The sequence below is a fragment of the Monodelphis domestica genome, chromosome 5 (genome assembly GCF_027887165.1).
Source record: "Monodelphis domestica isolate mMonDom1 chromosome 5, mMonDom1.pri, whole genome shotgun sequence".
Taxonomy (NCBI): Eukaryota; Metazoa; Chordata; class Mammalia; order Didelphimorphia; family Didelphidae; genus Monodelphis; species Monodelphis domestica.
The window spans coordinates 28,069,595-28,095,246 of NC_077231.1; the positions used below are offsets into that span (position 1 = coordinate 28,069,595).

Genomic DNA, 25,652 nt, shown 5'->3' on the forward strand with positions numbered 1-25,652 from the left:
TTCTCATAAATTCTTCTAGATTGTACTGGTTAATTACACTGTTGCTAGTAGAAATGTTTATTACATTCAATTGTGCCATAATGTATCGGTCTCTGTTTCCAATCCTCTCTCTGCAAAGAGCAAAAATTCTAACAACAAAGAAATAACACATTTTTTTGAGGAGAAAATGAAAAGGATGGTAAGTGGAACTGCAGGTCAGAATGGACACAATTTTCCGTTAGCCATGGTAGAACTGGCTAGATTACAGTTCCAGAGCCAAAAAAAAAAAATGAAATAAACTACAGTGACAGAAAATTGGTTTTCTGATCAGAGGCCTTGGTTGAAATCTCACTTTTGTCATGACTTTGAGCAAATCACTTAATCATTCTGGGTCTGTTTATTCATCTATAAATTGAAAGGGTAATACTATATGACATCTAAAGTCCCTTACTCTTCTAAACCTATGATCCTATGACTTGCCAGAGTCCAAGAGATAGTGAATTTCTGAAGGATTTCAGTCTAAGTGTCCCTAATTCCAAGTCTAAAGTATAGGTGAGCTTGAGCTAGTGGATTAGTGAAAGGGCAGAAAGAACCACAGATTTCAACAAAATATAAGGAGGGGAGAAATCTATCAGTAGAGAAGAGGAGAAGTCTAGCCTGCATGACAAAAATGGGCAAGGATAAGGTAAATATTTTGTAGACTTTAGAAAAAAGAATGATCAACAAGAAAAATGATAAAGGGTTGCAAAATTATGTAGAGGGTTTTTTTTTTTACTATTTGGCATCTGGACCTCAGTAGTCTTTTACTGCTTTGAGAGAATTGCAATCTTTTTAACTAAATCCTTAAAGGATCGTATGACTTGTTTGTTCCTCAGGGTATAAATAAAGGGGTTCATCACAGGGGCAACAGAGCCCATTAGAACTGACACTACCTTGTTCAAAGCTACCATTTCATTTGCAGAAGATTTGACATACATGAAGATGCAACTGCCATATGAAATGGAGACAACAATCATGTGGGATGAACAAGTAGAAAAGGCCTTTTGTCTTTGCTGGGAAGAGGGGAATTTCAAAATAGTCCTGAGGATGGAGGCATATGACCCAATCACAAAGAGTAAGGTGATGATGAGTGTCAATATAGCATCAATCAAAACTATCTTCTCTATAAAAGTTGTGTCTGTGCATGAAATCTCTAACACGGGAAATGCATCACAGGCAAAATGATCAATAACATTGGAGTCACAGAATTCTAATTGGAGGCCCATGATAAGTGGTGGGAGAATGATCAGCAGCCCAGACAGCCAGGAACTCAGCAGGAGCCGATTACATACTTTGTTATTCATGATAGTTGTATAATGCAGAGGTTTACAGATGGCCACATAGCGATCATAGGACATGGTGGCTAGAAGAAAGAACTCTGCTGCCCCAAGAAAGATGACTAAAAATAGTTGTGTAGCACAGGCGTTATAAGTAACGGTATTGTCCCCAGTGGATATGCTGTAGAGGTATCTGGGAATGCAGGATGTTGTAAATGAGATTTCTAAGAAGGAGAAGTTTCTGAGGAAAAAATACATGGGAGTTTTCAGATGGGGATCCACCAAGGTGAGAGTAATGATTGTCAGGTTTCCAATTATGCTGAGCATATAGTTGAAAAACAGAACGATAAAAAGCAAAACCTGCAGCTTTGGGTCATCAGTCAGTCCCCGTAGGATGAACAATGTTAACTCTGTGTGATTTCTCATTCCTGATTTATGAATTCTGATGATTCTGCAAATTAAAGAAAAATAAAGAATCTGTATCTGTGGAGATAATGAGAATAAGCAATGAGTGAGTGGGAAAAGGGAAACATGTAACTTTTACTCCTCCATGGTCTCTACCTGTACATTATTATTTCTTGGGAATTAATATTTTTTGCCTTCCAAAAATATGATCTGTTGCCCAAATCTTGTTATTCTTTTTCACACAAAGTCCCTCCTTCACTCCTTTCCTCAGCCACAGTCACCCGGAGTCAGAATAATAGTTAATAAGAGCTATAATAAGAGCTCTCCATGGTGGCAAAGAATTGGAAATTAAAGGGGATATCTATCAATTTGGGAATGACTGAACAAATTGTGGTATACAATGGTCATGGAATACTATTGTGCTGTAAGGAATGATGAACAGGATGATTTCAGAAAGAGATGAGAGGACCTATACAAACTAATGTAGAGCAAAATAGGTAGAACCAGGAAAACACTGTGGACAGTAAGTAATATTGAGGAATAGGCAGCTGTTATTGACAATACAATGAGCCAGGACAATTCTGAGGGACTTATGACAAAGAATGATATCTACTTCCAAAGAATGAACTGTTGGAGTTAGAATGCAGATGAAAGCATATGATTTTTCAATTGTTTGGGTTTATGTTTTGGGGTTTTGTATTATAAGATTACTCACAAAAATAAACAATGTGGAAATATATTTTTCATGAAAGTTCATGTATAACCCAGACTGAATCCCCTGCCAGTAATGGGAGGGGAAGGATCGGGAGGGAGGGACATAAGTTAAGTTATATACCTCAGGGAAACTTGTGTGGATATTTCTTTAATAAATATAATAATTAAAAAAATAATAGCTAGCAGTTATATAGTTTTAACTATGTCCCAGGAATTGGGATCTCATTTGAATCTTACAGCCTTGGAAGGTAAGTGCTATTCTCCCCATTCTACAATTGAGAAAACTCAAGCAATTAGAGATTAGGTGGCTTACTCAAGTTAACATAGCTAAAAAAGACTAAAACCAGATTTGAATTCAGTTCTTCCTGACTTAACAGCTGGCAGTTTTTTCATAGCACCACCTGGGGGCCTCAGGAAATTTAGTTTCTTGTGATGAAATTATTGGAACCTCATCCTTATTCTACAGAAGCCTGCTCTTCTATGTCTGAAGAGCTCTCCATTAGAAACCTTTGAACCACTCTCTGACCCTTAAAATATAATGCTATTTTATGCAAAGTCACATCATCTTTGAGACTCAGTTTCTTTGTCTCTTAAATGGGGTGATCTCTAGGTGATTCCCAAGGTCCTTTTCCTAGCTCTAAACCTTTTAATAATAGTCAATAAGTGAATAATAGTGATAAGTGAATTAGCAACAAGGTTTGAATAGCTGATAGTGGTTACTTCAAATGGAAATTTTTTGTTGACTTGTAAATGACTCAATACTTTCATGTAAGATGCTAGAACTCAATATCTCTATATATGTATTTTCTCTCTCTCTCTAGCATGGTTACATGAGGGTTTTTTCCAAACACAAACTTTATCATCTATTTATTCTGCTGTGAGATTTATTTTAACGTAGGAGTTCTTAATATTTTTGTGTCTTGGACCCCTTTTGAAGTCTGGTGAAAGCAGTGAACCCCCTCTCAGATTAATGTTTTTAAATACATATAATTGAATGTACAGTTACTTTATCAAAATAGTTAACAAAATAATTCTTTAAAAAAGGTCAGGGACATCAATTGAAGAAAATCAATTTGTAACAAATGGAATTAGCCTTCAATTGTGTGAATCAGGCACCATTGGTGTATAGTATCTTTCCTAGGGGAGATTTTTCTTGTAGATCACAGAGGGACACACATAATCCACTTTTTTTAAACCTATCTCTACCCACACTATTATGAGAATATATAATTCAAACATCTTGTCATTTTGTAAAAGCTGTGACATATCCAATTGTTGACTCCTCTCCCTGAAATATCTAAAGTAATTTCATAATTTTTTTCTCTTTTGTTCTCATATTTTACAAATTTTGATGTTTGAAGTAGATTTGTCTTACCACTATGTTCTTGGGGGGGATAGGAAAGCAATTAGAATTTTCACAAATAAAAGATTAGAAAATGTGTAATGTGAAAATTATTTTCATACTTACTTTTCTGACAGTGCTTCATAGAGATCATCCTTGACCAGAATAACCCTAAAAGCCCTTGGTAGAACTCAAGGATGAACAGCAATACAGGCAGGTGGGAGGAATATTATAAACCACTGAACTCTGAGGGAGCTCATCTAGACTTAAATTGTAGTTATTGATCATGGTCTCTGGGATCTTGATCTCCTTCTGTCTCAATTTCCCCTCCTATAAAAAAGGAAATTGAATTGTTTTTTATCTCTGCTCTTCTTCTTAGGTTTACTTCAAGATTTTAATTTTATGGACATTTTAGGGCACAGCCTAAATCCAGTCCCTAGAACCTCATGCTCACAGGTCTCTTTGTGTCTGATTTCCATCTCCAAAGGCTTAGTGTTGCTGGACACTCTTCTGTCTTTCAACTAACTGTTGAGTAAAAGTCAAATCCTGTGCTAGAGTTGAAAGGAAGCTAAGATACTGGAAATGGAAAGGAATTTACAGACTTGTTTCTGAATTTCAGATGAAAAAACCTAATAGTTCTGGGCAAGGGGATGGGTCTTTTCCTTCTAATTATTTTATTCACTCAGTCTCCTAAAAGTGTTTGGTGATCAAGTGAAAGAATAAACAATAGATTCCTTGGGGATTGAGGTTCTAAATAACTAATGAATCTAACATAATTAGCATTAAATAAAAAAATAAATGAATAGCTATGGGACCCATGTCCACAGGGATAGGTAGATGCCATTATGACATCAGACATAGTCTTCAGACACTGAGAGTTCTACCATGGAACAGGCCCCTGTTTCTCTCCACATTACCTAAAGAATGACACTGATGCTTAAGTCAGGGAAAATCTATACAGGGTTCCCTGAGACAGGTCAGATGTTAAAATGATCCATGACAACAAATATCTCAAAAGATTCTGACATATTCTGTCCTTTCCTTTTTTCTTTCTCTGCCAAGTTTGTTTCTATTCTGCAACATCTTTATTTCAATCAATCTTTAATCTCATTAATAGTACATTCCTTTCATCAATATATGCTGGATCTCCTCTACACTTTTCCATCCTGAGAGAATTTTATCTAACACCCAAAGATGAAGTATCCAGGACACTAAAGGTCCTTTCCTATGCCTTTTTTACAACTCATGGGGACCAGTGCATCATTTAGGATGTCTATCTGTAATCTTTTGATATCACTATAAGACAATCCCACCTCTTTTTGTGGTCATTCATTTTCTCTGTCTGACTAAGTAGTTTTTGGTAAACTCCTCTTGCCCTTTTATTTCCTGTTGAGTGAATAATTTTATTAATGTTCTCTCCATATTTTGAATCTCTTAATGTCATTCTTTTGCTACTCCCTAATCATATCTTGTGGCTTCTTTAGGGGTTGGGGGTAAGAAAACTGTAGATTTTTTTTATCAATTAAAAAGAACTCCCAGTATAACAATTCCACCCACAGACATAGATTGACAACTCAGATGCAATTTGTCTTTGAGAGTTGTCTACCTTGCTGAGAAGTGATGTCATTTGTCTATGCTCATACAGCTTGTTTGGGTCAAAAACAGTACTTAAACTTGTTGCACACCAGACTACATCTCATGGTTAGCTCATACTGTTTTTCAATGTTCACATCTTATTTGTCCATCTAGATTGTAAACTTCTTGAGAGCAGGTATTATATGGTGGCTCTCTTTGGTTGAAGCCCCAACACCTTGGACAGAGCTTTATACATAGTAGGTATTCACTGACAAGGATACTGTAGCCTTCTGTCTATTTCACTATATTATCAAACAGATAACATTTGTTGATTGGAATTTTGATCTCTTTCAGAACTTATTAAGGTATTCATTGTGAAAACAGAATGGCTGAATTTTCAGATGAGGTCACCCACTCCCCACCCAGGACTTGATCTATTTGAAAGTTGGTTGAGCTTTGGTTTCATTAGAGTAGCTCTGAATTTCTCCTCTGCAGCACTGGAGGCAAATTTTTGTTCTTCCTTGGCCTCTGGAATGCTTTTTTTTTTCTAAAGCAGAAGCTTTGCCACCCATCTCTAAACCATTGTGAATTCTTATTCTTACAAAGAAATTTGACCCTTGGCCTGAGAAGAGGCTTAACATAGATTTTTCCAAAACAGCTGTTCCCTACAGGCTGCAATTGTTTCATTGCTCTATCCCATATTGGACACAGGTGAAAGAAATCTTAAATCTTAGACTTCTGACACATGGCCAGAAAAGGCTTACTGTTCTCTAAATTGGTTCTGCCTTTTTTTATTCTCCTCTTTCTTCCTCCATTACCCTTTAGGTTGCCCATTTTTTCATTTTTTATTTTTGATACATTATGGAATTCTATAGCAATGCAGTACAAGCTGGATTATAATAGATTACAAAAAATATTGTTTCACCTTGAAGCAGTGAAAAAAAACACTGAGAAAACTTTCAAATACATTGTGCTTGCCTTTCAGTTTTCATTCCATTCAATTCTTGACACAACTCATTGCAAATCTGCAAAACTTAAACAATGCAAATTCACTGTTGGACTTAATCCTTGGACCAATCACTCCATAGGAAGTCATGACCTGGGCAACACATGGTTAAATGACCTCTGGTTCTTTCCCAGATGGATTATTAGGTTCATATCTTTTGTATCACCATGGATCTATTGGAGGAGTCAGTATGGTATTCTGGAGTTTCTAACTGGCTTCCTAATATTATCTACTAATACAACCTCAACTTCAATCTAGCAGTACAATGACATAGGTTTGTGTTCTAAAAATATCACTTTGAAAGCTATGTAGAGAATGAATTTAGAAAAGGGAGATCCTTATATAATATACTCATTACTCCTTACTTAATACATTCCTTGTTTAATATACTCATTAACTGCTATAGCAATCCTACTATTTTCTTAATATCGTTATCTTGTCATAACTATTATATTAAAATGTTGTAGTCATTGTCATACTTTCCCCTGAAAACTTGATCCTACATCTAAGATCAAGTATCTGAATCATGAACTTATTACAATCCATGTGATTTTCTTGGCTAAGATCCTGGAGTAGTTTACCATTTCCTTCTCCTATTCATTTTACAGATAAGGAAACTGAGGCAAACAGGGTAAAGTGATGCCAGTAGTCACACAACTAGTAAGTATCAGAATCCATATTTGAATTCAGGTCTTTCTGTTTACAGATCCAGTGCTCTAATTGCTGTTCCACTTAGGTGCCTTTTCCCATTAATATTGGCCATCTATAAGTTTATTATACTGACTAGGAGTGGAGACTAGAATAAAATACTGTTTTAATACTATTCATAGTTCATAACTTTCATTGTTTGTGTCATTAGAGGTGTTGTCACGTGATAAAGATATCTGGGAAAGCATACTTTTAGTTACTTTGTCAGTGATGGTGAACTTTTTAGAGACCGAGTGCCAGGCCCCACCCCCATTCCACTCCCCAGACCAAGTATTCTGCCAAACCACCCACAGACCATGTTCTGTGTGCCCCTACCCTTCACCATTTTCCAGGAATGCCTCACCCCACCCTTACCCCACACAAGGGAGGGAGGAAGTACTCCCATTGAGTTGCTGGGTGGAAGGGCAGGTGATATGAGGAATGTCTTCAATGAGTGTAGAGAGGGGGAGGGGAGGGGCCCCATGCTCTTCTCCTTTCCAACTCTACTGCCTATGAGCCTTTCACCTTATCCTCTCTGAGCTCCCATTGGGCTTCTGGGCATAGTGGGTTGGTGATATGAAAAAATTTTGATGCTTGTCTATAAGGCAGAAGAGGAACTTTATGGGGAAGCTGATGTTGTAGTGTCAGAATTGAAGTCTGAAAGCCCTGAAATTCCAACTTTAGACACTTATGGCATGTCTAACTGTATCACCCTGGGATATTAATTTAGCCTCTATTTGCCTCAGTTTCCTTAAGTTTAAAATAAGAATAATGCTAGCACTTACCTCTCAGAATTGTTCTAAGGATCAAATAAGATAAAAATTTAAAGCATTTAGCACAATTCTTGGCACAGAGTACATGTTACCAGCATGCTTATTCCTTTCTTCCAATAGAAGAAATACCGACATACATAAATTATGCTGGTATAATATTGCTAGATATTGAATAATAATGAATATAAGGATGAAATTTCTGTAGAAACTTTTTTGTTGTTTTTAAAGCCTTGGAACCCCAAAGGGACCATTATATTAAAAACTGAAAGTATAAATAAAGAAAGAACATTGAAAAATGTGTTAATGAGATATTTAAAATATTCATTTAGATTTAGGACACTGGGATTAAGAAATTACCAAAAGCCATTTGATCATTCACAATTCAGGTCACAAAATCACAATGTCACAGCCACAATGGTGTTCAAGATACCTGTATTATGATAGGTGTGAAAAGGGGGAAATATAATGAATACATTAAATTTGATTTCTCATTCTTAGAGATAATATAAATATGTCATGTGAAATTTATGGAGGTCTTTAAATACCCATTTAAAATCAGTCTTTACATTTAAAATCAAAACATGAAAGCTATATTTATAAGCCTGTTTATTTTTTCTAATGGAAAGAGCAAGATAAGAAAAATGTGCAAAAGGAAAACAACCTCACATAAAAAAGTGTTTATATCAGCTCTTTTTATTCTGGTAAAGAAGTAGAAATGGAAGGGATGTTCATCAATTGAAGAATCGATGAACAAGCTATGGTATATGATTGTGATGGAGTACTATTGAACTTTAATAATTGGCCAAGGTGTGGCTTTAGAAAAAAAAAACAATGGCAAAACCTATATGAAATCAAAATGAGATGAACTGGGAGAATAAGGTGCCCTATAATAGCAATGCTATAATGATGATTAACGATGAAAGACTTGACTACTCTGATCAATACAATGATCTAAGGAGAAAATTCCAAAGAAGTAATGATAAAAATAAATGCTATCATCTTGCAGACAGAGAACTGATGCATTCTAAGTAAATAATGAAATATAATTTTCTTGATTTTTTTTTGGAAAATGGCTAAGATGGAATTGTGTTTTGCATGATTTAGTATGTATAGTTAATGTCATATTATTGGTACCCCCAATGGATAAGGGTAGAAGAGAGGGAGAAAATCTGGAATTCAAAATTTTAAAAGAAAAAAAATTAAAATAAATAATAATTAAAAAATAATATATTTCAAAAGCCAGCTCTAAATGTCATTTCCCAATTACCTTATTCTCCTTCAAGCCAAATTGACCTTTAAGCTCCTCTGCTCATCCACAGATTTCCATTGCCCAAACCATATATTCCATAGACAGTGCCTCATGGCTAGAATACATTAATTGCCCCATGATCTCTACCCTTTAGAAATTCAGCTCAAACTGTTTGATCTACAAGAGGACATCCTAGATACCTGCCATCTGATGATGTTCCCACCTATATTCACTTATCTTCATTTTGAATAAATTTAAATATTTTTATATAACACACATTGACTCTTTCTAGGACCTAGGAGAACAAATGGCACATAGTAGGTGATTCATAAATACTTGCTGATTAATTCAGACTGAGGATGTGTTACTGGATTGTATTAGACTACCAGTATCAAGCCCCAGAATATCACAAAATCTGCTCTCTGAGATCTATGGCCATGCAAAAGAGATGAACCTAACAATCCACCTGGGAAAGAACCAATGGTTCCTTAACTATGCATTACTTAGGTCATGTGTTTCATGGAAAGATTACTACACATTGAATACATTTTCATTGATCAGGTTTCAAAGATTTATAATGAGCTGGTCCAAGAACTGAATGGAATAGAGAATGATGATCTGAATTTGCAACATTCCTAGTGCTTTTCACTGATTCTAGGTGAAACAAATATCAGTCTTTGTGACTAATTATAATCCATCTTGCAATACATTGCTATAGAACTCTGTCGTGTATTAACAATAAAATCTATTGGAAAGTCAAAGGGTAATAGAGGAACAAATAGGATAAAATATGCAAGAGGAGTTCGCCCAGAAATACTGGTAGACAAGAACTGGTATAGAAAACAGGATAAAGGAAATGAATGACCAGAAAAAGAGGTGGGACTGTCATGTACTGGGAGTAAAAGGTCACAGGTGGAAAGCCTGAGTGTTTTATTGGTCTCTATGAATTGCTAAAAGGTGTGAAAAAGGACCTTTAGTGGACAAGGTACATCCCATCTAAGTGCCCTGTGGGTACTCATGGATGAGATTAACACAGAATGAGAAAGTGTAGTAGAATCCTAAAATGCACTGGTGGAAAGAATTTCCTATGAAAGAGTAAAATCAGTTGAAATATAGATGTGGCAATATGGAAGCAAACATAGGGAGAAAGAGTTCAGGAAGGGAAAAAAAAACCTTCAGGATCCCCAGGAATATAGCATGATGGGAACTCTCCTACAATTTAATCCATACCATGATTAGATTCATAGATTTTCTCCTGAGTCAAGAATCATAATGTCTCCTTAGATGAGGTGCAATGGAGCTGGGAGATGCCAGGAAGCTTCTCTATTGCATTCTCTATTACATATTCTCTATCTCACTGAACACTCATGTTCTGATGGCACCTTCTAGTCTCTGTGGACACAAGTCCCATTGCTGCCTCTTTAAAATTGTTTTATTTAATGCTAATTATGTGGGAGATCCATTAATTATTTTAAACCTCAATACCCAAAGAACCTATTGTTTGTTCCCTCACTTGATTCCCTAAACACTTTCAGTAGATTGGATCAATAAAATATTTAGAAAGGAAAACCCATTTCCCTACCCAGAGGCATTAGACCTTTTCTTTCTTAGTAGAGTCAGATGGTTAATAGCCTTCCCTTTCTAGAGGTCTCACCTTCCTAGAGGCAGTTATGTGGCACAGTTGCTGGGCCTGGAGTCAGGAAACCTGAATTGAAATCCAGACTGAGACACAGTAGCTGAGAGACTCCAGGCAAGTAATTTAATCTCTATTGGTTGGAAAGTTCTTTACTATAAAATGATGACAATAATAGACAATAATAGAGAATCAAATAATATTTGAATTGGTAAAATGTCTCTCTTCCTGAATTAAACCTCAAAAGAACACTGGATGCCATCCAGATGAATTTCTTATTTAAAGGTGAGAGAATTAAGATTCAGGGAAGTCTAAGACATAAGTGATAGCTAGAATTCAAATCTAACTACTTGCCACCTGACTGCACAATTATTCTTCTCTGAGTTACCCTAGGGATCTTTGGAATTGTTCTAGCTAAAGATGCTCTCCATGAAACACTGAGAGAAACATAAATATAAAAACATTTTACATGTCACATGTTTTCTCTTTTTTACATTCAAGAATATTATGCCTGCTTGACTATTTCCCCTATACAAGAATAAAATGAACAGGGTGGTTCACTTCAGACATCAATAATTTATGGGATTACATTGGCTATTTTAGGTAAAGAATTAACAAACACTGGGGGCAGCTCTGTGGCTGAGAGCCAGGCCTAGAGATTAGAGGACCTGGGTTCAAATATGATCTCAGACACTTCCTACCTGTGTGACCCTGGGCAAGTGACTTAACCTCCGTTGTCTAACCCTTACCACTCTTCTGCCTTAGAATCAATACACAATATCAATTCTAAGAGAAAAGGCAAGGGTTAAAAATAATTAACAATTTTTGAGTTGTCACTTTTTCTTTTATAAAATCAAGACATTTGAACTTTAGAAACTCATTATAATGAAGGACCATAAGGTCAGCTTTGGTGAAAATAGATTATGTCCACCATTTTGTGATATGCAGGATGTTAGAAAATTGCCCTTAATAGAAATATGCTTGTAGTACCCACTTCCAGAAATCACAAAACTGAAGATAATTCCATCTTGTAACAAAATTCCTTTATGTAAAAATCACACACCCTTGAGAGGGCTAATAATGTATTTTATTTTATGCACAATGTGAAAGAGGTTGAAGGCACAAAAAAATTAAATTCCTGCTTTAAATGCTTATTGGTTGGGGCTTGAGAGATGGCTCAGTAGACTGAGAACAAAGTCTAGAGATAGGAGGTCCTGGGTTCAAATTTGATCACCTATGTGACCCTGTGCAAGTACCTCAATCCCCATTTCCTATCCTTTACCTCTCTTCTGTCTCAGATCCAATATATCGTATTGACTTCAAGGCAGAAGGTAAGGGGTTAAAAAAGTTTGTTGGTCAATTGTATAGCCAAATGAACTGATCACCATTTTGTGTCTAAACAAAAACTTGTGGGAAAGAAGGAGACAGAGGGGAAAAGAAGGGGGAGGTGAAAAGGGGAAGAAAGAACAGAATCCCTAGAAGAGGATAGAATTCAATATGGTGATTCAATTTTTTTTGAAGATTTTATTTAATTAGTTAATTTAGAACATTATTCCTTGGTTACAAGAATCATATTTTTCCCTCACCTCCCTCACCCCTTCCCATGTGATCAATGTGCTATTCCATCATTTTAAATGTGTCCTTGATCAGAACCTATTTTCATATTGTTTTTTTTAAAATATATTTTATTTGATCATTTCCAAGCATTATTCGTTAAAGACATAGATCATTTTCTTTTCCTCCCCCCCACCCCCCATAGCCGACGCGTAAGTCCACTGGGCATTAGATGTTTTCTTGATTTGAACCCATTGCTTTGTTGATAGTATTTGCATTAGAGTGTTCATTTAGAGTCTATCCTCTGTCATGTCCCCTCAACCTCTGTATTCAGGCAGTTGCTTTTTCTCGGTGTTTCCACTCCCATAGTTTATCCTTTGCTTATGAATGGTGTTTTTTTCTCCTGGATCCCTGCAAGTTGTTCAGGGACATTACACCGCCACTAATGGAGAAGTCCATTACGTTCGATTATACCACAGTGTATCAGTCTCTGTGTACAATGTTCTCCTGGTTCTGCTCCTCTCACTCTGCATCACTTCCTGGAGGTTGTTCCAGTATTTTCATATTGTTGATGTCTGCACAAGGATGATCATTTAGCGTCTACATCCCCAGTCATATCCGCCTTGATCCACGTAATCAAGCACTTGTTTTTCCTTCTGTGTTTCTATACCCACAGTTTTTCCTCTGAATGTGGATAGTGTTTTTTTTTTCTCTCATAAATCAAGTTGTTCAGGATCACTGCTACTAATGGAGAAGTCCATTACATTCGATTGTACTACAGTGTATCAGTCTCTGTGTATAATGTTCTCTTGGTTCTGCTTCTTTCACTCTGCATCACATCCTGGAGGTCATTCGAGTTCTGATGGAATTCCTCCAGTTTATTATTCCTTTGAGCACAATAGTATTCCACCCCCAACAATTTCCTCAGCCTTTCCCCAATTGAAGGGCATACCCTCATTTTGCAATTTTTTGCCACCACAAAGAGTGCAGCTATGAATATTCTTGTACAAATCTTTTTTTCCTTATTATCTCTTTGGGGTACAAACCCAGCAGTGCTATGGCTGGATCAAAGGGCAGACAGTCTTTTAGCACCCTTTTGGCATAGTTCCAAATTGCCCGCCAGAATGGTTGTATCAATTCACAACTCCACCAGCAATACATTAACGTCCTGGCTTTGCCACATCCCCTCTAGCATTCATTTCTTTCCATTTCTCATGAGTTAGCCAGTGAGCTAGGTGTGAGGTGGTACCTCAGAGTTGTTTTGATTTGAATATCTCTTATTATAAGAGATTTAGAACAATTTTCATGTGCTTATTAATAGTTTTGATTTCTTTAACTGAAAATTGCCCATTCATATTCCTTGCCCATTTATCAATTGTAGAATGGTCTGATTTTTTGTACAATTGGTTTAGCTTGTTATAAATTTGAGTAGAGGTTTTTGTTATAAAGATTGTTTCCCAACTTGTTGCTTCCCATCTAATTTTGGTTGTATTGGTTTTGTTTGTACAAAAACTTTTTTAATTTGATGTAATCAAAATTATTGATTTTATATTTTGTGATTTTTTTTTCTAGCTCTTGCTTGGTTTTAAAGTCTTTCCTATCCCAAAGATCTGACAAGTATACTGTTCTATGTTTGCCTAATGTGCTTATAGTTTCCTTCTTTATATTTAGGTCATTCACCCATTCTGAGTTTGTCTTGGGTTAGGGTGTGAGATGTTGATCCAAACATTATCTCTCCCATACTGTCTTCTAATTCTCCCAGCAGGTTTTTTTTTTTTTATTAAACAGTGGATTTTTTTTGTCCCAATAGGGTGGATCTTTGGGCTTATCATAGACTGTCTTGCTGAGGTCACTTACCACAAGTCTATTCCACTGATCCTCCTTTCTGTCTCTTAGCCAGTACCAAATTGTTGTGATGACCACTGTTTTATAGTATAGTTTGAGATCTGGGACTGCAAGGACTCCTTCCTTCACATTTTTTTCATGATTTCCCTGGATATCCTTGATATTTTGTTCTTCCAAATGATCTTTGTTATGTTTTTTTTTCTAATTCAGTAAAAAAGTTATTTGGTAGTTCAATGGGTATGACACTAAATAAATTAATTTGGGTAGGATTGTTATTTTTATTATGTTAGCTCATCCTACCCATGAACAATCAATGTTTTTCCAATTGTATAGATGTAGTTTTAATTGTGTGGAGAGTGTTTTGTAGTTGTGTTCTTATAGTTGCTGTGTTTGTCTCGGCAGGTAGATTGCTAAATATTTTATATTGTCTAGGGTGATTTTAAATGGAATTTCTCTTTCTAATTCTTGCTGCTGAGATGTCCTGGAAATATATAGGAATGCTGATGGCTTATGTGGGTTTATTTTGTATCCTGCAACTTTGCTAAAGTTTTTGATTATTTCCACTAGCTTTATGGTTGATTCTCTAGGATTCTTTATGTAGACCATCATATCATCTGCAGCAAGTGATAGTTTGGGCTCCTAATTGCCTATTTTAATGCTTTCAATTTCTTTTTCTTTTAAAATTACTACAGCTAGTGTTTCTAGTACAATATTAAATAATAGAGGTGATAATGACATCCTTGTTTCACTCCTGATCTTATTGGGAGAGCTTCTAATTTATCCCAATTAAAGATGATGTTGGCTGATGGTTTTAGATATATGCTCTTTATTACTTTTAGGGATGGCCATTTTATTTCTATGCTTTCTAGTTTTTTCAATAGGATTGAGTGTTGTATTTTGTCAAAGGCTTTTTCTGCATCTATTGAGATAATCATGTGATTTTTTTTTAGTTTGCTTGTTAATATGGTCAATTATGTGGATGGTTTACCTAACATTGAACCATCTTTGCAATTCCTAATAGGAATCCTACTTGGTCATAGTGATGACTTGTTGGAGTCTTTTTGCTAATATCCTATTTAAGATTTTTGCATCTATATTCATTAAGGAAATTGGACTATAGTTTTCTTTCTCCCCTGTTTTTGACCTGCCTGGCTTGGATATTATTACCATATTTTTGTTGTAAAAGGAATTTGGTAGAACTCCTTCTTTGCTTATTCTGTGAACTAGTTTGTATAATATTGGGATTAGTTGTTCTTTGAATGTTTGATAGAATTCATTTGTGAATCTTTCTGGTCCTGGGGATTTTTACTTAGGGAGTTCTTTGATAGCTTGTTCACTTTCTTTTTCTGATATGGGGTTGTTTATGTAGTATATTTCTTCCTCTCTTAGTCTAGGCAATTTTTATTTTTTGTAAATATTCATCCATATCACCTAGATTGCCATGTTTATTTCCATATAATTGGGCAAAATAATTTTTAATGTTTGACATAATGTCCTCTTCATGAGAGTTGAGGTGTCCCTTTTCATCTTGGATACTGTCAATTTGGTTGTCTTCTTTCCTTTTTTTTAAATTAGATTGACTAGTACTTTGTCTATTTTATTTGTTTTTTAAAGCACCAGCTTCTAGTCTTATTTATTAAATCAATAGTTCTTTGATTTTCGATTTTATTAATTTCTCCTTTAATTTTTAGGATCTCTAATTTAGTCTTCCTCTGAAGATTTTTTAAAAAAAACCCTTACCTTCCATCTTAGAGTCAATACTGTGTATTGGCTCCAAGGCAGAAGAGTGGTAAGGGCTAGGCAATGGGGGTCAAGTGACTTGCCCAGAGTCACACAGCTAGGAAGTGGCTGAGGCTAGATTTGAACCTAGGACCTCCTCTCTCTAGGTCTGGTTCTTAATCCACTGAGCTACCCAGCTGCCCCCTTTCTCTGAAGATTTTTAATTTTTTTCACTTTCTAGTTTTTTAATTTGTCCAATTCATTGACCTCTGCCATCTCTAATTTGTTAATATATGAACTCAAGGATATGAATTTCCCACCTAGTACTGCTTTGATTGCATCCCAAAGATTTTGAAAGGATGTCTTATCATTGTAATTTTCTGCAATGAAATTGTTAATTTTTTTCTATTATTTGTTCTTTAACCAATTTTGGAGAATCACATTGTTTAATTTCCAATTAATTTTTTAATTTTTCTCTCCATGTACCCTTACTAATTATTATATTCATTGCATTGTGGGGCGGGGGAGGGTAGATCCTCTCACATTTTAGTGGAAGCTTTTTCACCACCTTATAGTGTGGAAATGCTCAAATCCCATGTGCCTTCAATGCTGCGTCCTACACTAGAGTACCTTTGTTCTTATGAATTTTTTTTGACCTTTTGATGTAGTCTATGAAGGTAGGTGCTGAGGAGAGGAAGAGACAGACCTGTGTCTAGACTGCCACCATGTTTACCTGGAAGTGGTGACTCAATTAATAAGACAAACTCTTGGCCTTCCCACAGGAATTCATTATAGGAATCAATGTTATGATGCAAAATTATGTTTTAAAGTAGAAAAATGAAATAGACATGAGGTATTTCAGTCACTTTTTAAACCAACTCCCATGGTTCTCATCATGATCTTTCCATCCTAATTTCTCAAATCAGCTTATCTGTCTTTTTTTTTCCTAGCCCAGATCCACTGGAAGTCAAAAGGCAGGAATGAGAAATCACACAGGGATAACATTATTCATCCTGAAGGGACTGACAGATGACCCACAGCTACAGGTTTTGCTCTTAATCTTTTTATTTCTCAACTATTTGTTAAGTGTAACTGGGAACCTGACTATAATTACCCTCACCTTGGTGGATCCCCACCTGAAAACTCCCATGTATTTTTTTCTTCGAAACTTCTCCTTCTTAGAAGTCTCACTCACCACTTCTTGTATTCCTAGATATCTCTACAGTCTGTCAACTGGAGACAAAATGATTTCTTATAATGCCTGTGCAACACAAATATTTTTTATCATCTTTTTTGGGGCAGCAGAGTTCTTCCTCCTGGCCACCATGTCTTATGATCGCTATGTGGCCATTTGCAAACCTCTACATTACACAACTATTATGAACACTAAAGTCTCTAACCAGCTCCTGTTTAGTTCTTGGTTGGCTGGGCTGATGATCATCCTCCCACCATTAAGTTTGGGCCTTTACTTGGACTTCTGTGACTCTAACATTATTGATCATTTTTACTGTGACACATTTCCTCTACTAGATATTTCATGTACAGATACACAGTTAATAGAGAAGATAACTTTGATCGATGCAATATTGACTCTCATTATTACGTTATTCTTAGTAGTTTTGTCTTATGCCTCCATTGTCAGGACTATTCTTAGATTCCCCTCTGCCCAGCAAAGGAAAAAAGCCTTTTCTACTTGTTCCTCCCACATGATTGTTGTCTGTATCTCCTATGGCAGTTGCATATTCATGTACATTAAATCTTCTGGAAATGAAATGGTAGCTTTGAACAAAGTGGTGTCAGTCCTAGTGGCCTCTGTTGCCCCTGTGATGAACCCCTTTATTTATACCCTGAGGAACAAACAAGTTATACAAGCCTTTAAAGACTCAGTAAAGAAGATTGCAATTCTCAAAAAGCAATAAGAGAGTATGGAATCTGAGAAGCTAAATGATGAAAGAAAACATATCATTCTGCAATATATACATTTCTTCCTAGCTATTCCTTTCATAATATATAGAGATAAAGATTCTATTAGCTCTTTTCTCATGAAGGAAGAATCATTCCCTACCTTCCTACACATATGGGACTACAGATCTTTCCTTCTCCCCTTTCCTTATGATCTGTGATGCTTTCCTAACTTTACTCATCTGTCTACCGGACAAGACATTCCTATCAGGTATTTCTAGAATCTATTGCTTCAGCTCACCTCACTCTTAGACAGTTTCCTGAGATGAATAGTGAAATGAATTTGTAATCAAGAATACCTGATTTCAGGGACCATCTGGGTAACTCAGTGGAAGGAGATCTAGGCCTAGAGACGGGAGGTCCTAGGTTTAAATCTGGCCTCAGTCACATCCCAGCTGTGTGACTCTGGGCAAATCAGTTGACCCTCATTGCCTAGCCCTTACCATTCTCTTTCTGCCTTGGAGAAAATACACAATATTGACTCCAGAACGGAAGATACGGGTTTAAAAAAAAAGAATACCTGATTTCATATTTTTAATCGATAACTTACTTTGAAAAACTTTCAAGGCAGAGGTTCATATGCTTAGAGGGGTGAGGGACTAAGAGGCTATATAGTACAATTTCCTCATTTTATGAATAAGGAAAACAAAGTCCCAAATTGTCAGTCACTGAATAAACATTTATTGAGTGACTAGCAGTGCTAAGTATTGGAAATATGAAAAAGGTTTCAAGATTACATTTTAATGCTATGGAAAAGCAAATAAATATGTACAAACTATTTTTTGCAAAAAAGGAAATAATTAAGAGGGGAAGGCACTAGAATTATGATGAGCTGGAAATGACCTCAGACTATATATGAGGTAAGACATTGAAAGGACTGGAAGAAGACATCTAGCTTACAAGCCTGGAGGACTGGGAGAATAGTTTTGCCCTCCACAGTAATAGAAAACTTTGGAAAGGAGGAGGGTTTAAGAGGAAAGACACTGAGTTCAATTATAGACATGATAGGATTAAGATATCTATAGTATATACAGTTGAACTATCTTAAAGTAATTGAAGATATCTAACTGGATGGAAACAAAGAAGTTGTAGGATAGACAGATTTAAAAATCATTAATATTGGAATGATAATTAAATCCCTGCCATTGTTGAAATCACCAAGTGAAGGGAGAAGAGAAGAGGGCCCAAGTAAGCTTCCTGAGGGACCCCTACTTTTAGTGAACATGACCTGCAGAAAGATTCAGCAAAGGAGAAAGAGTTGTCTGAGAGGTAAGATGAGAACCAGGAGGGAGTAGTGGTCTGAAAACCTACAGAGAAGAAAATGATCAGCAGTGTTAAAGGCTCCAAACAAGTCAAGAAGAATGAGGATTTGTCTGCTGAGTCAATTTAGTGGCATGTGGCCTCTGCATGCTATACTTCTTGGACATATAGATGACAATTGGATGGACACCAAAGAAAGAAAGCAGCCTTGAAAAGAGCTTGTCAAGTCCTCACACCAGAGGTACTAGTCTTCCCTGAAGACTGTATAGGTAACTAACTGTATAGGTTGTTTTAACTTTTAACTGTTTTCTTTATTATAAGGAAATATGGGAGAAGGTAGAAAGAGAATATTCAGAAATGACTAATGTAAAAACAAGTGGTAAAATATTTTTTGAAAATGAAATTATTTAAGAATGGATGTGGGGGAGATGAATGGAAGAGAAAGTTGATTTTTGTTTATTGAAAAAACTTAAATTTATTTTAAAAGATGGAATTAAAGACCAAGGGAGATGAAAAGATTAAAACAAAAGATTAAAACAAAGGAGGAGTGAGAAAAGACCATTGGATATAGTAATTAGGAAATCATTGGTAAACTCTTAAAGACTAATTTCAAAGGAATTATGAGGTCAAAAGCTATCCTGGAGATGGCTAAGAAGAGGAGGGAAGAGTTTGAGGAGACATCTATTATAGATGATCTAATGAAAGAGTTTAGTACAAAGGGTCAGGGAGATTTATGGCAATATTTGGCAGATATGAATGAATCTAGTGAGAGTTGGAGGGGATGTTGCAAATTTGGGACACTAATGCATTGCTAGTGGAGTTGTGAATTGATTCAACCATTCTAGAAGGAAATTTTAAATTATGCCCAAAGAACTTTATAAGAATACATCCAGAGGAGAACACCAAGTCCTTGGAAGGGTAAAGAGGTTGGAGACAGGAAATAATTAATTCTTACATGAATTGAAATTGACTGAAAGAGAGAAGAATAATCAGATTCATTGTGGGCAGACAAGTGATGCATGCCCTATAGAGAAGTAGAAGGGCTACAAATGGACTGGTGGGGAGGGAAGCAATTCAAAGGAGGGAGAGTATAAGGGGTACTTTAAAATGATCCAAAGAAAAATAAGAGGGAGAATAAGAAGGGAGAGGGGAGAAAGGGAAGTAAAATAAAGTTGGGAATTAGGGGGACTGATTAAAAACTAAACACTGGTGCAGAAGGAAATAGTGAAAGAAGAAAGAGCAGGTCTAGGAGTGGAAATCAAAATGATGGGTAATACACAGATGGTAATCATAACTCTGAATGTGAATAGAAAGAACTCATCCATAAAATGGAAGCAAGTAGCAGAGTGGATTAGAAACCAAAATTCTATCATACATGGTCGACAAGAAACACACACGATATAGGTAGACACACACGGGGTAAAGGCAAAAGGCTGGAGCAAAATCTATTGGGGATAAAATGAGAAAAAGATGGCAGGAGTCTCAATCTAGTAACTGATGCAGAGTGAAAGGTACAGAACCAGGAGAACATTATACACAGAGACTGACACACTGTGGCACAATCAAATGTCATGGATTTTTCTACTACATGCAATGGAATGATCCAGGATAATTCAGAGGGACTTATTAGAAAGAACGCTATCCACTTTCAGAGGAAGAACTGTGGGAGTAGAAACACTGAAGAAAAACAACTGTTTGATCACATGGGTTGATGGGGATGTTTGGGGATATAGACTCTAAATGATCACCGTAGTGCAAATATCAATACTATGGAAATAGGTCTTGATCAATGACCCATATAAAACCTAGTGCAATGGAGCAGCTATAGGAGGGGTTTGGGAGAAGGGGAAGGAAAGAACATGAATCGTGTAACCATGGAAAATATTCCAAATTAAATAAATAATATTTTCCAAATTAAATAAAAAAGTGCATGCCCTTTGATCCATCAATACCACTACCAGGTTTGCATCAAAAAGAGATAAAAAATGGGAAAAGATCTGTTTGTACAAAAATGTTTATAGATGTGCTTTTGTGGTGACAAAAATTTGGAAAATTAGATGTCTAAACAATTTGTGGTATGTGTTAGTGATGAAATAGTATTGTGCTATAAAGAATGAATAAATGATGGATTTCTATAAGAACTGGAAAGACCTACATGAACTAATGTGTAATGAAATAAGCAGAAGCAGGAGAACATTATGTATAGTAACTGAAACACTGTGGGATGATCAAATGTAATTGACTTTGCTTCTAAAAGCAATGTGATGATCAAGGACAATTCTGTGGCACCTATGAGACAGAATTCTATCCACATTTACAAAAAGCAAAGTGAGAGTAGAAATACAGTATAAAAGATTTGATTTGTCCCTTTGTTATAGGGTACATGATTTGAGATTTGGGTTTTTATAATATACTCTATTATAAAAATGAATAATATGAAAATAGTTTTTGAGTGATAATATATGTATACCCTATTGGGATTGCTTTTGAACTTCAGGATGGGGGAGGAAAGAGGGAAGAGAGACAACAAGAATTCCATAATTGGGAAAAATGTGAAAAAATTAACTAATTAAAATAAAATAAATTAAAAATGATAATGTAATTTCAGAAAGAGCTAGAAAGATCTCTGGCAACTGCTGCCAAGCAAAATAAGCAGAACTGGGAAAAAGTATAAAAAAAGAGCAACATTGGATGATAATAATCTGTGAAAATTTGGCTACTTTCAGCAATGCTATGATCTGGGACAGTTCTAAAAGTCTTATGACTGAGAATTCTGTCCATCTCCAGAGAAATAATTGTTGGGGCTATCTTTCACATTAGTTTGTTTTTGGTTTTATTTTTGGGTTTTGGTTATGTATGAGTGTGCTCTATGAACAATGACCAATATGGAAGTGTATTTTGCATGACAATAAAAAAGAAAAATACATATAAAGAACCCCCCCAAAAAAAGTCTTGGAGCTCATTGTGCACTATCAATAATTTGCCTATTCCAATAGAGAGGTTTAGCAATAGTTCCAGAATCTGTCATCTGCCCTATGAAGATATTTCACTTCAGCCACTAATTGCTTACAGATGGATTTGATTTCTTTATGAATAAGTAGTGACTGGTTGCCATCTTCTTAAGTGGACTCTAAAGAGAAGAGACACATTAGTTGTATTTATCGATGGTTTATGGATATAAGACTATAATTCTATTGAAGACTTTTGACTATTCCATATTATCAACTCCTTCAAGTGTACCACATTGGTACACTTTAACTCTTTGACTGGTGACCAGACCAACTTAAAATTTTATAGGGGAATTTTGTAGCTGTATAATAATGTAATGGACACCTTGCACGAAATTCCATAAATCACTAATGATGATGTTAATTACTAAATTTTTGAGTGTGTTAAAATTATTTTATCCTTCATATTTATTTACTCCTCTATTAATATCATGCATATATTGCAATTCACTTGTCTGAACAAGGTATTTCATTCTTTGAACTTATACCACCAGGATTTAGCACAGTGCCTGTCATTCAACAGGAGCTGAATAAATACTTGTTCATTGTTTTGCATATATTCTCCAGTCTTTGCAAATTGTAAAGAACAACTGAGAGTATTGCTTTGATTTTGCTTTTATTCTGTACTAATTCCAATTCAGGCTAGTCTAGCAATTCAGACCTGGGGTTTGAATTCATTAAATCATAAAATGGAATAAAAATAACTTAATTATAAGACCAAAAATAATACAATTCATAATTAAATTCAAATAATACATTTCTCCACATTGTATATGCATTTATCATTTTAGTAGATAGCAATATGTTAGGAAGGAATCTTTGAAGTTAATTCACTTGTTTTCCTTTTTACTACTTTGTATTTACTTGAACAAAATCTTTTAAATTTTCTATAATAAAAATTTGTTGACTTTATCTTGTGGAATCCCCTTAATGACTTGTTTTATCGTGAAATCTTCATATAATTAAAGATAAGAAATGCGATTTCTTCTTTTGTTTTTTATGATATAATCTAAGTCATGAATCCATCTGAAACTTACCATGGTTATGGTGTAATGAATTGCTCTAAATCTGACTTCTTCCAGACTGCTTTTTCAAAAGTTTTTGTTAAATAGTGATATTTCCATCAGTAATTGGTGGCTTTCCATAAACATTATGGTACTGTTTTTCCTTGTTTCTATGTATTTTGTACAAAATCTCTTCCAATTACAGATCTCCAAAAATGTATAAAATCATTATTCATCTTTATGGGAACCTCAGATTAATCCACTTGTAACCTGTGACTCATGGCCCATCTGCATGGATCTTTTCTTATTGGTTGGAGTTGGTGGGAGCTTGGAAGAACATCTTTTAATCCCTTTCTCCATACTGGTACTTTCTCTCTCTCTCTCTCTCTCTCTCTCTCTCTCTCTCTCTCTCTCTCTCTCTCTCTCTCTCTCTCTCTCTCTCTCTCTCTTTGACTTTTTTCCCAAATCCCCTTTCTCAAACTTTGGGAATAATAATAAAAACCTTCCTATTTGATAAATGAAAATAATACACAAAATGTATTCAGAAATTGTTAATCTCTAAAAATGAATGTTCTTTTGCACACCCTCATTTCATTAACTCTATGAGAAGAGATGGGATACATACTTTGTAATTTGACTTCTGGAGTCAGTGATTCATTCATTGGTCTAGCATATTGATCAGAATTTTAAAGTATTTCAATGTTGTTTTTCTGAGTAATAATTTATTGTAAAATTCTTCTGAAGATGCTCATTCAATTATGCATGAGTTTATGTAATTTTCCATTTTTTCTTAATATGTTCCTTTTTTATTTCTTATAGTACAATAATATTCCATTATATTAATGTTCCACAAATTGTTGAGGCCTTACCAATTGATGAGTACTCTGTTAGTTTTCAATTATTTGCTATAACATAAAGGTGCTATTATAGTTAGAGTTATGATCAGCTTAAAATTTCATGTTCCAATTTTTAAAGATGTCTGAAACCGCAGCATTTGTATTCTTATCTAACTATTTGTAAAATACCTCCAATAAAATGTCATTTACTTTCTATTTATTATCTTTTGCAATTTCAGAGTTTTGATGTAAAAAACTCAGTAATGTTCTGATGTTAACTTCTCTTGTTATAAGTTTGGAGCAATTTTAACATGCTATTGATAGCTTGGATGTATTCCTCTGAGAAATTAATATTCTTTATTTTGGGTGGTAGTGGTGGATTTCATTCTGCTGTATTTGGATGAGTTTCATTTGTATTTTAGTTATGAGAAATTTATCAGAAAAACTTTCTACAAAAATTTTCTACCCCTGATTAACTGTTCTTCTTTTAAGTTTAACTGCATGATGAAAGCTTTCATTTTCAATTGTAATCAAATTGGACTATTTTATCTTCTTCAATTCTTTTGACCTCTTGTTTAATATTCCCCTATCCCCTTTGTATAATATAATTTAAAAATAGTTAATTTGTTTGAATCTGGACTTTATTTTGATATATGGTTTGAGATCTTGTTTTTAACTTAATTTTTGTCAGACTGCTTTTCAATATTTGCTCCCCACCCCTGCAGTCTCTGTAGAATAATGAGTCTTTATAGTGATTTAATTCATCAAAATTTTTGGTACTTTGCTGATTTTTTTAATATTGTACAACTAATCTCTCCTACTGACAGTTTACCTAGTTTTTGAGTTTTGATGCTTACTTACTTTAATTATAATTTGAGATCTGGAATTGTTATAATTCTTTCCCTCTTTTTTCATTATTTCCCTTAAGATTTTGATTTTTTCTTTATCCAAATCCATTTTGTTATTGTTATTATTTTTAAGTTCATAAAACAACCTTGTACAGCTTGATTATTATACAACTAAGTAAATTAATTTTGAAAGTATTATCATTTTGATGGTATTTGCAAGACCCAAGCATCAGCAATTAATGTCCCTACAATTATTTAGATTTGTTTATTTCTATAAAGAACTTTTGGTAGGGGTTATACAGTTTGTAATTATTTTGAATATAATTTCTCTGTATATCTCTCTATGCTACATTTTGTAGTTAATGTACAGAAACTGGAGAATTTTATGAATATATTTTGTATCCTTCTACTTTGTTGAAGTTGTTTTTTTAGTGACTTTCTAGTTGTATATCTAGCATTCCCCAAGTAGTCCATTATATTTGCATACTATTTCAATTTTTTCTCCTTTGTTATTACTTCCACAATATAATTTTTATATTACTACTGCTAAAATTTCTAAAAATATATCCAGTAGAAGTATCTTTAATGAACATTCTTGTTTTATTTTTCACCTGGAAAAGAGAAAGTCTTCTAACATTTGTCAGTTATATATAGTATTGTCTCTTTGTTTTAGATTAAAACTATATCACATATTAATAAATGTTCTATCTATTTTTGTAACTTTTAACATTTTAAATACAGAAATTGGCTCTGTAGTTTGACAAAATCACTTTTCTGTATAATTAGAGCGATCTTGTGATTTTTATTGTTTTTTGTTTTCAATGTTTTATGATATTTTTCCTAATATAGAACCAACTTCACTCTATTTACCAATACAACCCAGTCATGTTATATAAATTTTGAAATATCTTGCATGGTATGGTCAAGCACTGCCTGG

General features: G+C 34.8%; 2 protein-coding genes across 2 annotated transcripts; one reads left to right on the forward strand and one right to left on the reverse strand.

Annotated features, from left to right (window-relative positions):
- Positions 1-778: 778 nt before the first annotated feature.
- On the reverse strand, positions 779-1,857 carry LOC100031208 (olfactory receptor 6C2-like). The gene has a single exon (XM_016427077.2). The coding sequence runs from the start codon at positions 1,719-1,721 to the stop codon at positions 783-785; it is 939 nt and encodes a 312-aa protein (XP_016282563.2). The 5' UTR covers positions 1,722-1,857; the 3' UTR covers positions 779-782.
- Positions 1,858-16,777: 14,920 nt separating this feature from the next.
- Positions 16,778-18,019, forward strand: LOC100031202 (olfactory receptor 6C2-like). The gene has a single exon (XM_001380483.3). The coding sequence runs from the start codon at positions 16,778-16,780 to the stop codon at positions 17,714-17,716; it is 939 nt and encodes a 312-aa protein (XP_001380520.2). The 3' UTR covers positions 17,717-18,019.
- Positions 18,020-25,652: the final 7,633 nt, after the last annotated feature.

Bases quoted from the DNA above. Each gene is read 5' to 3' on its own strand.
- LOC100031208 (XM_016427077.2), bottom strand. From the start codon at position 1,721: ATGAGAAATCACACAGAGTTAACATTGTTCATCCTACGGGGACTGACT.
- LOC100031202 (XM_001380483.3), top strand. From the start codon at position 16,778: ATGAGAAATCACACAGGGATAACATTATTCATCCTGAAGGGACTGACA.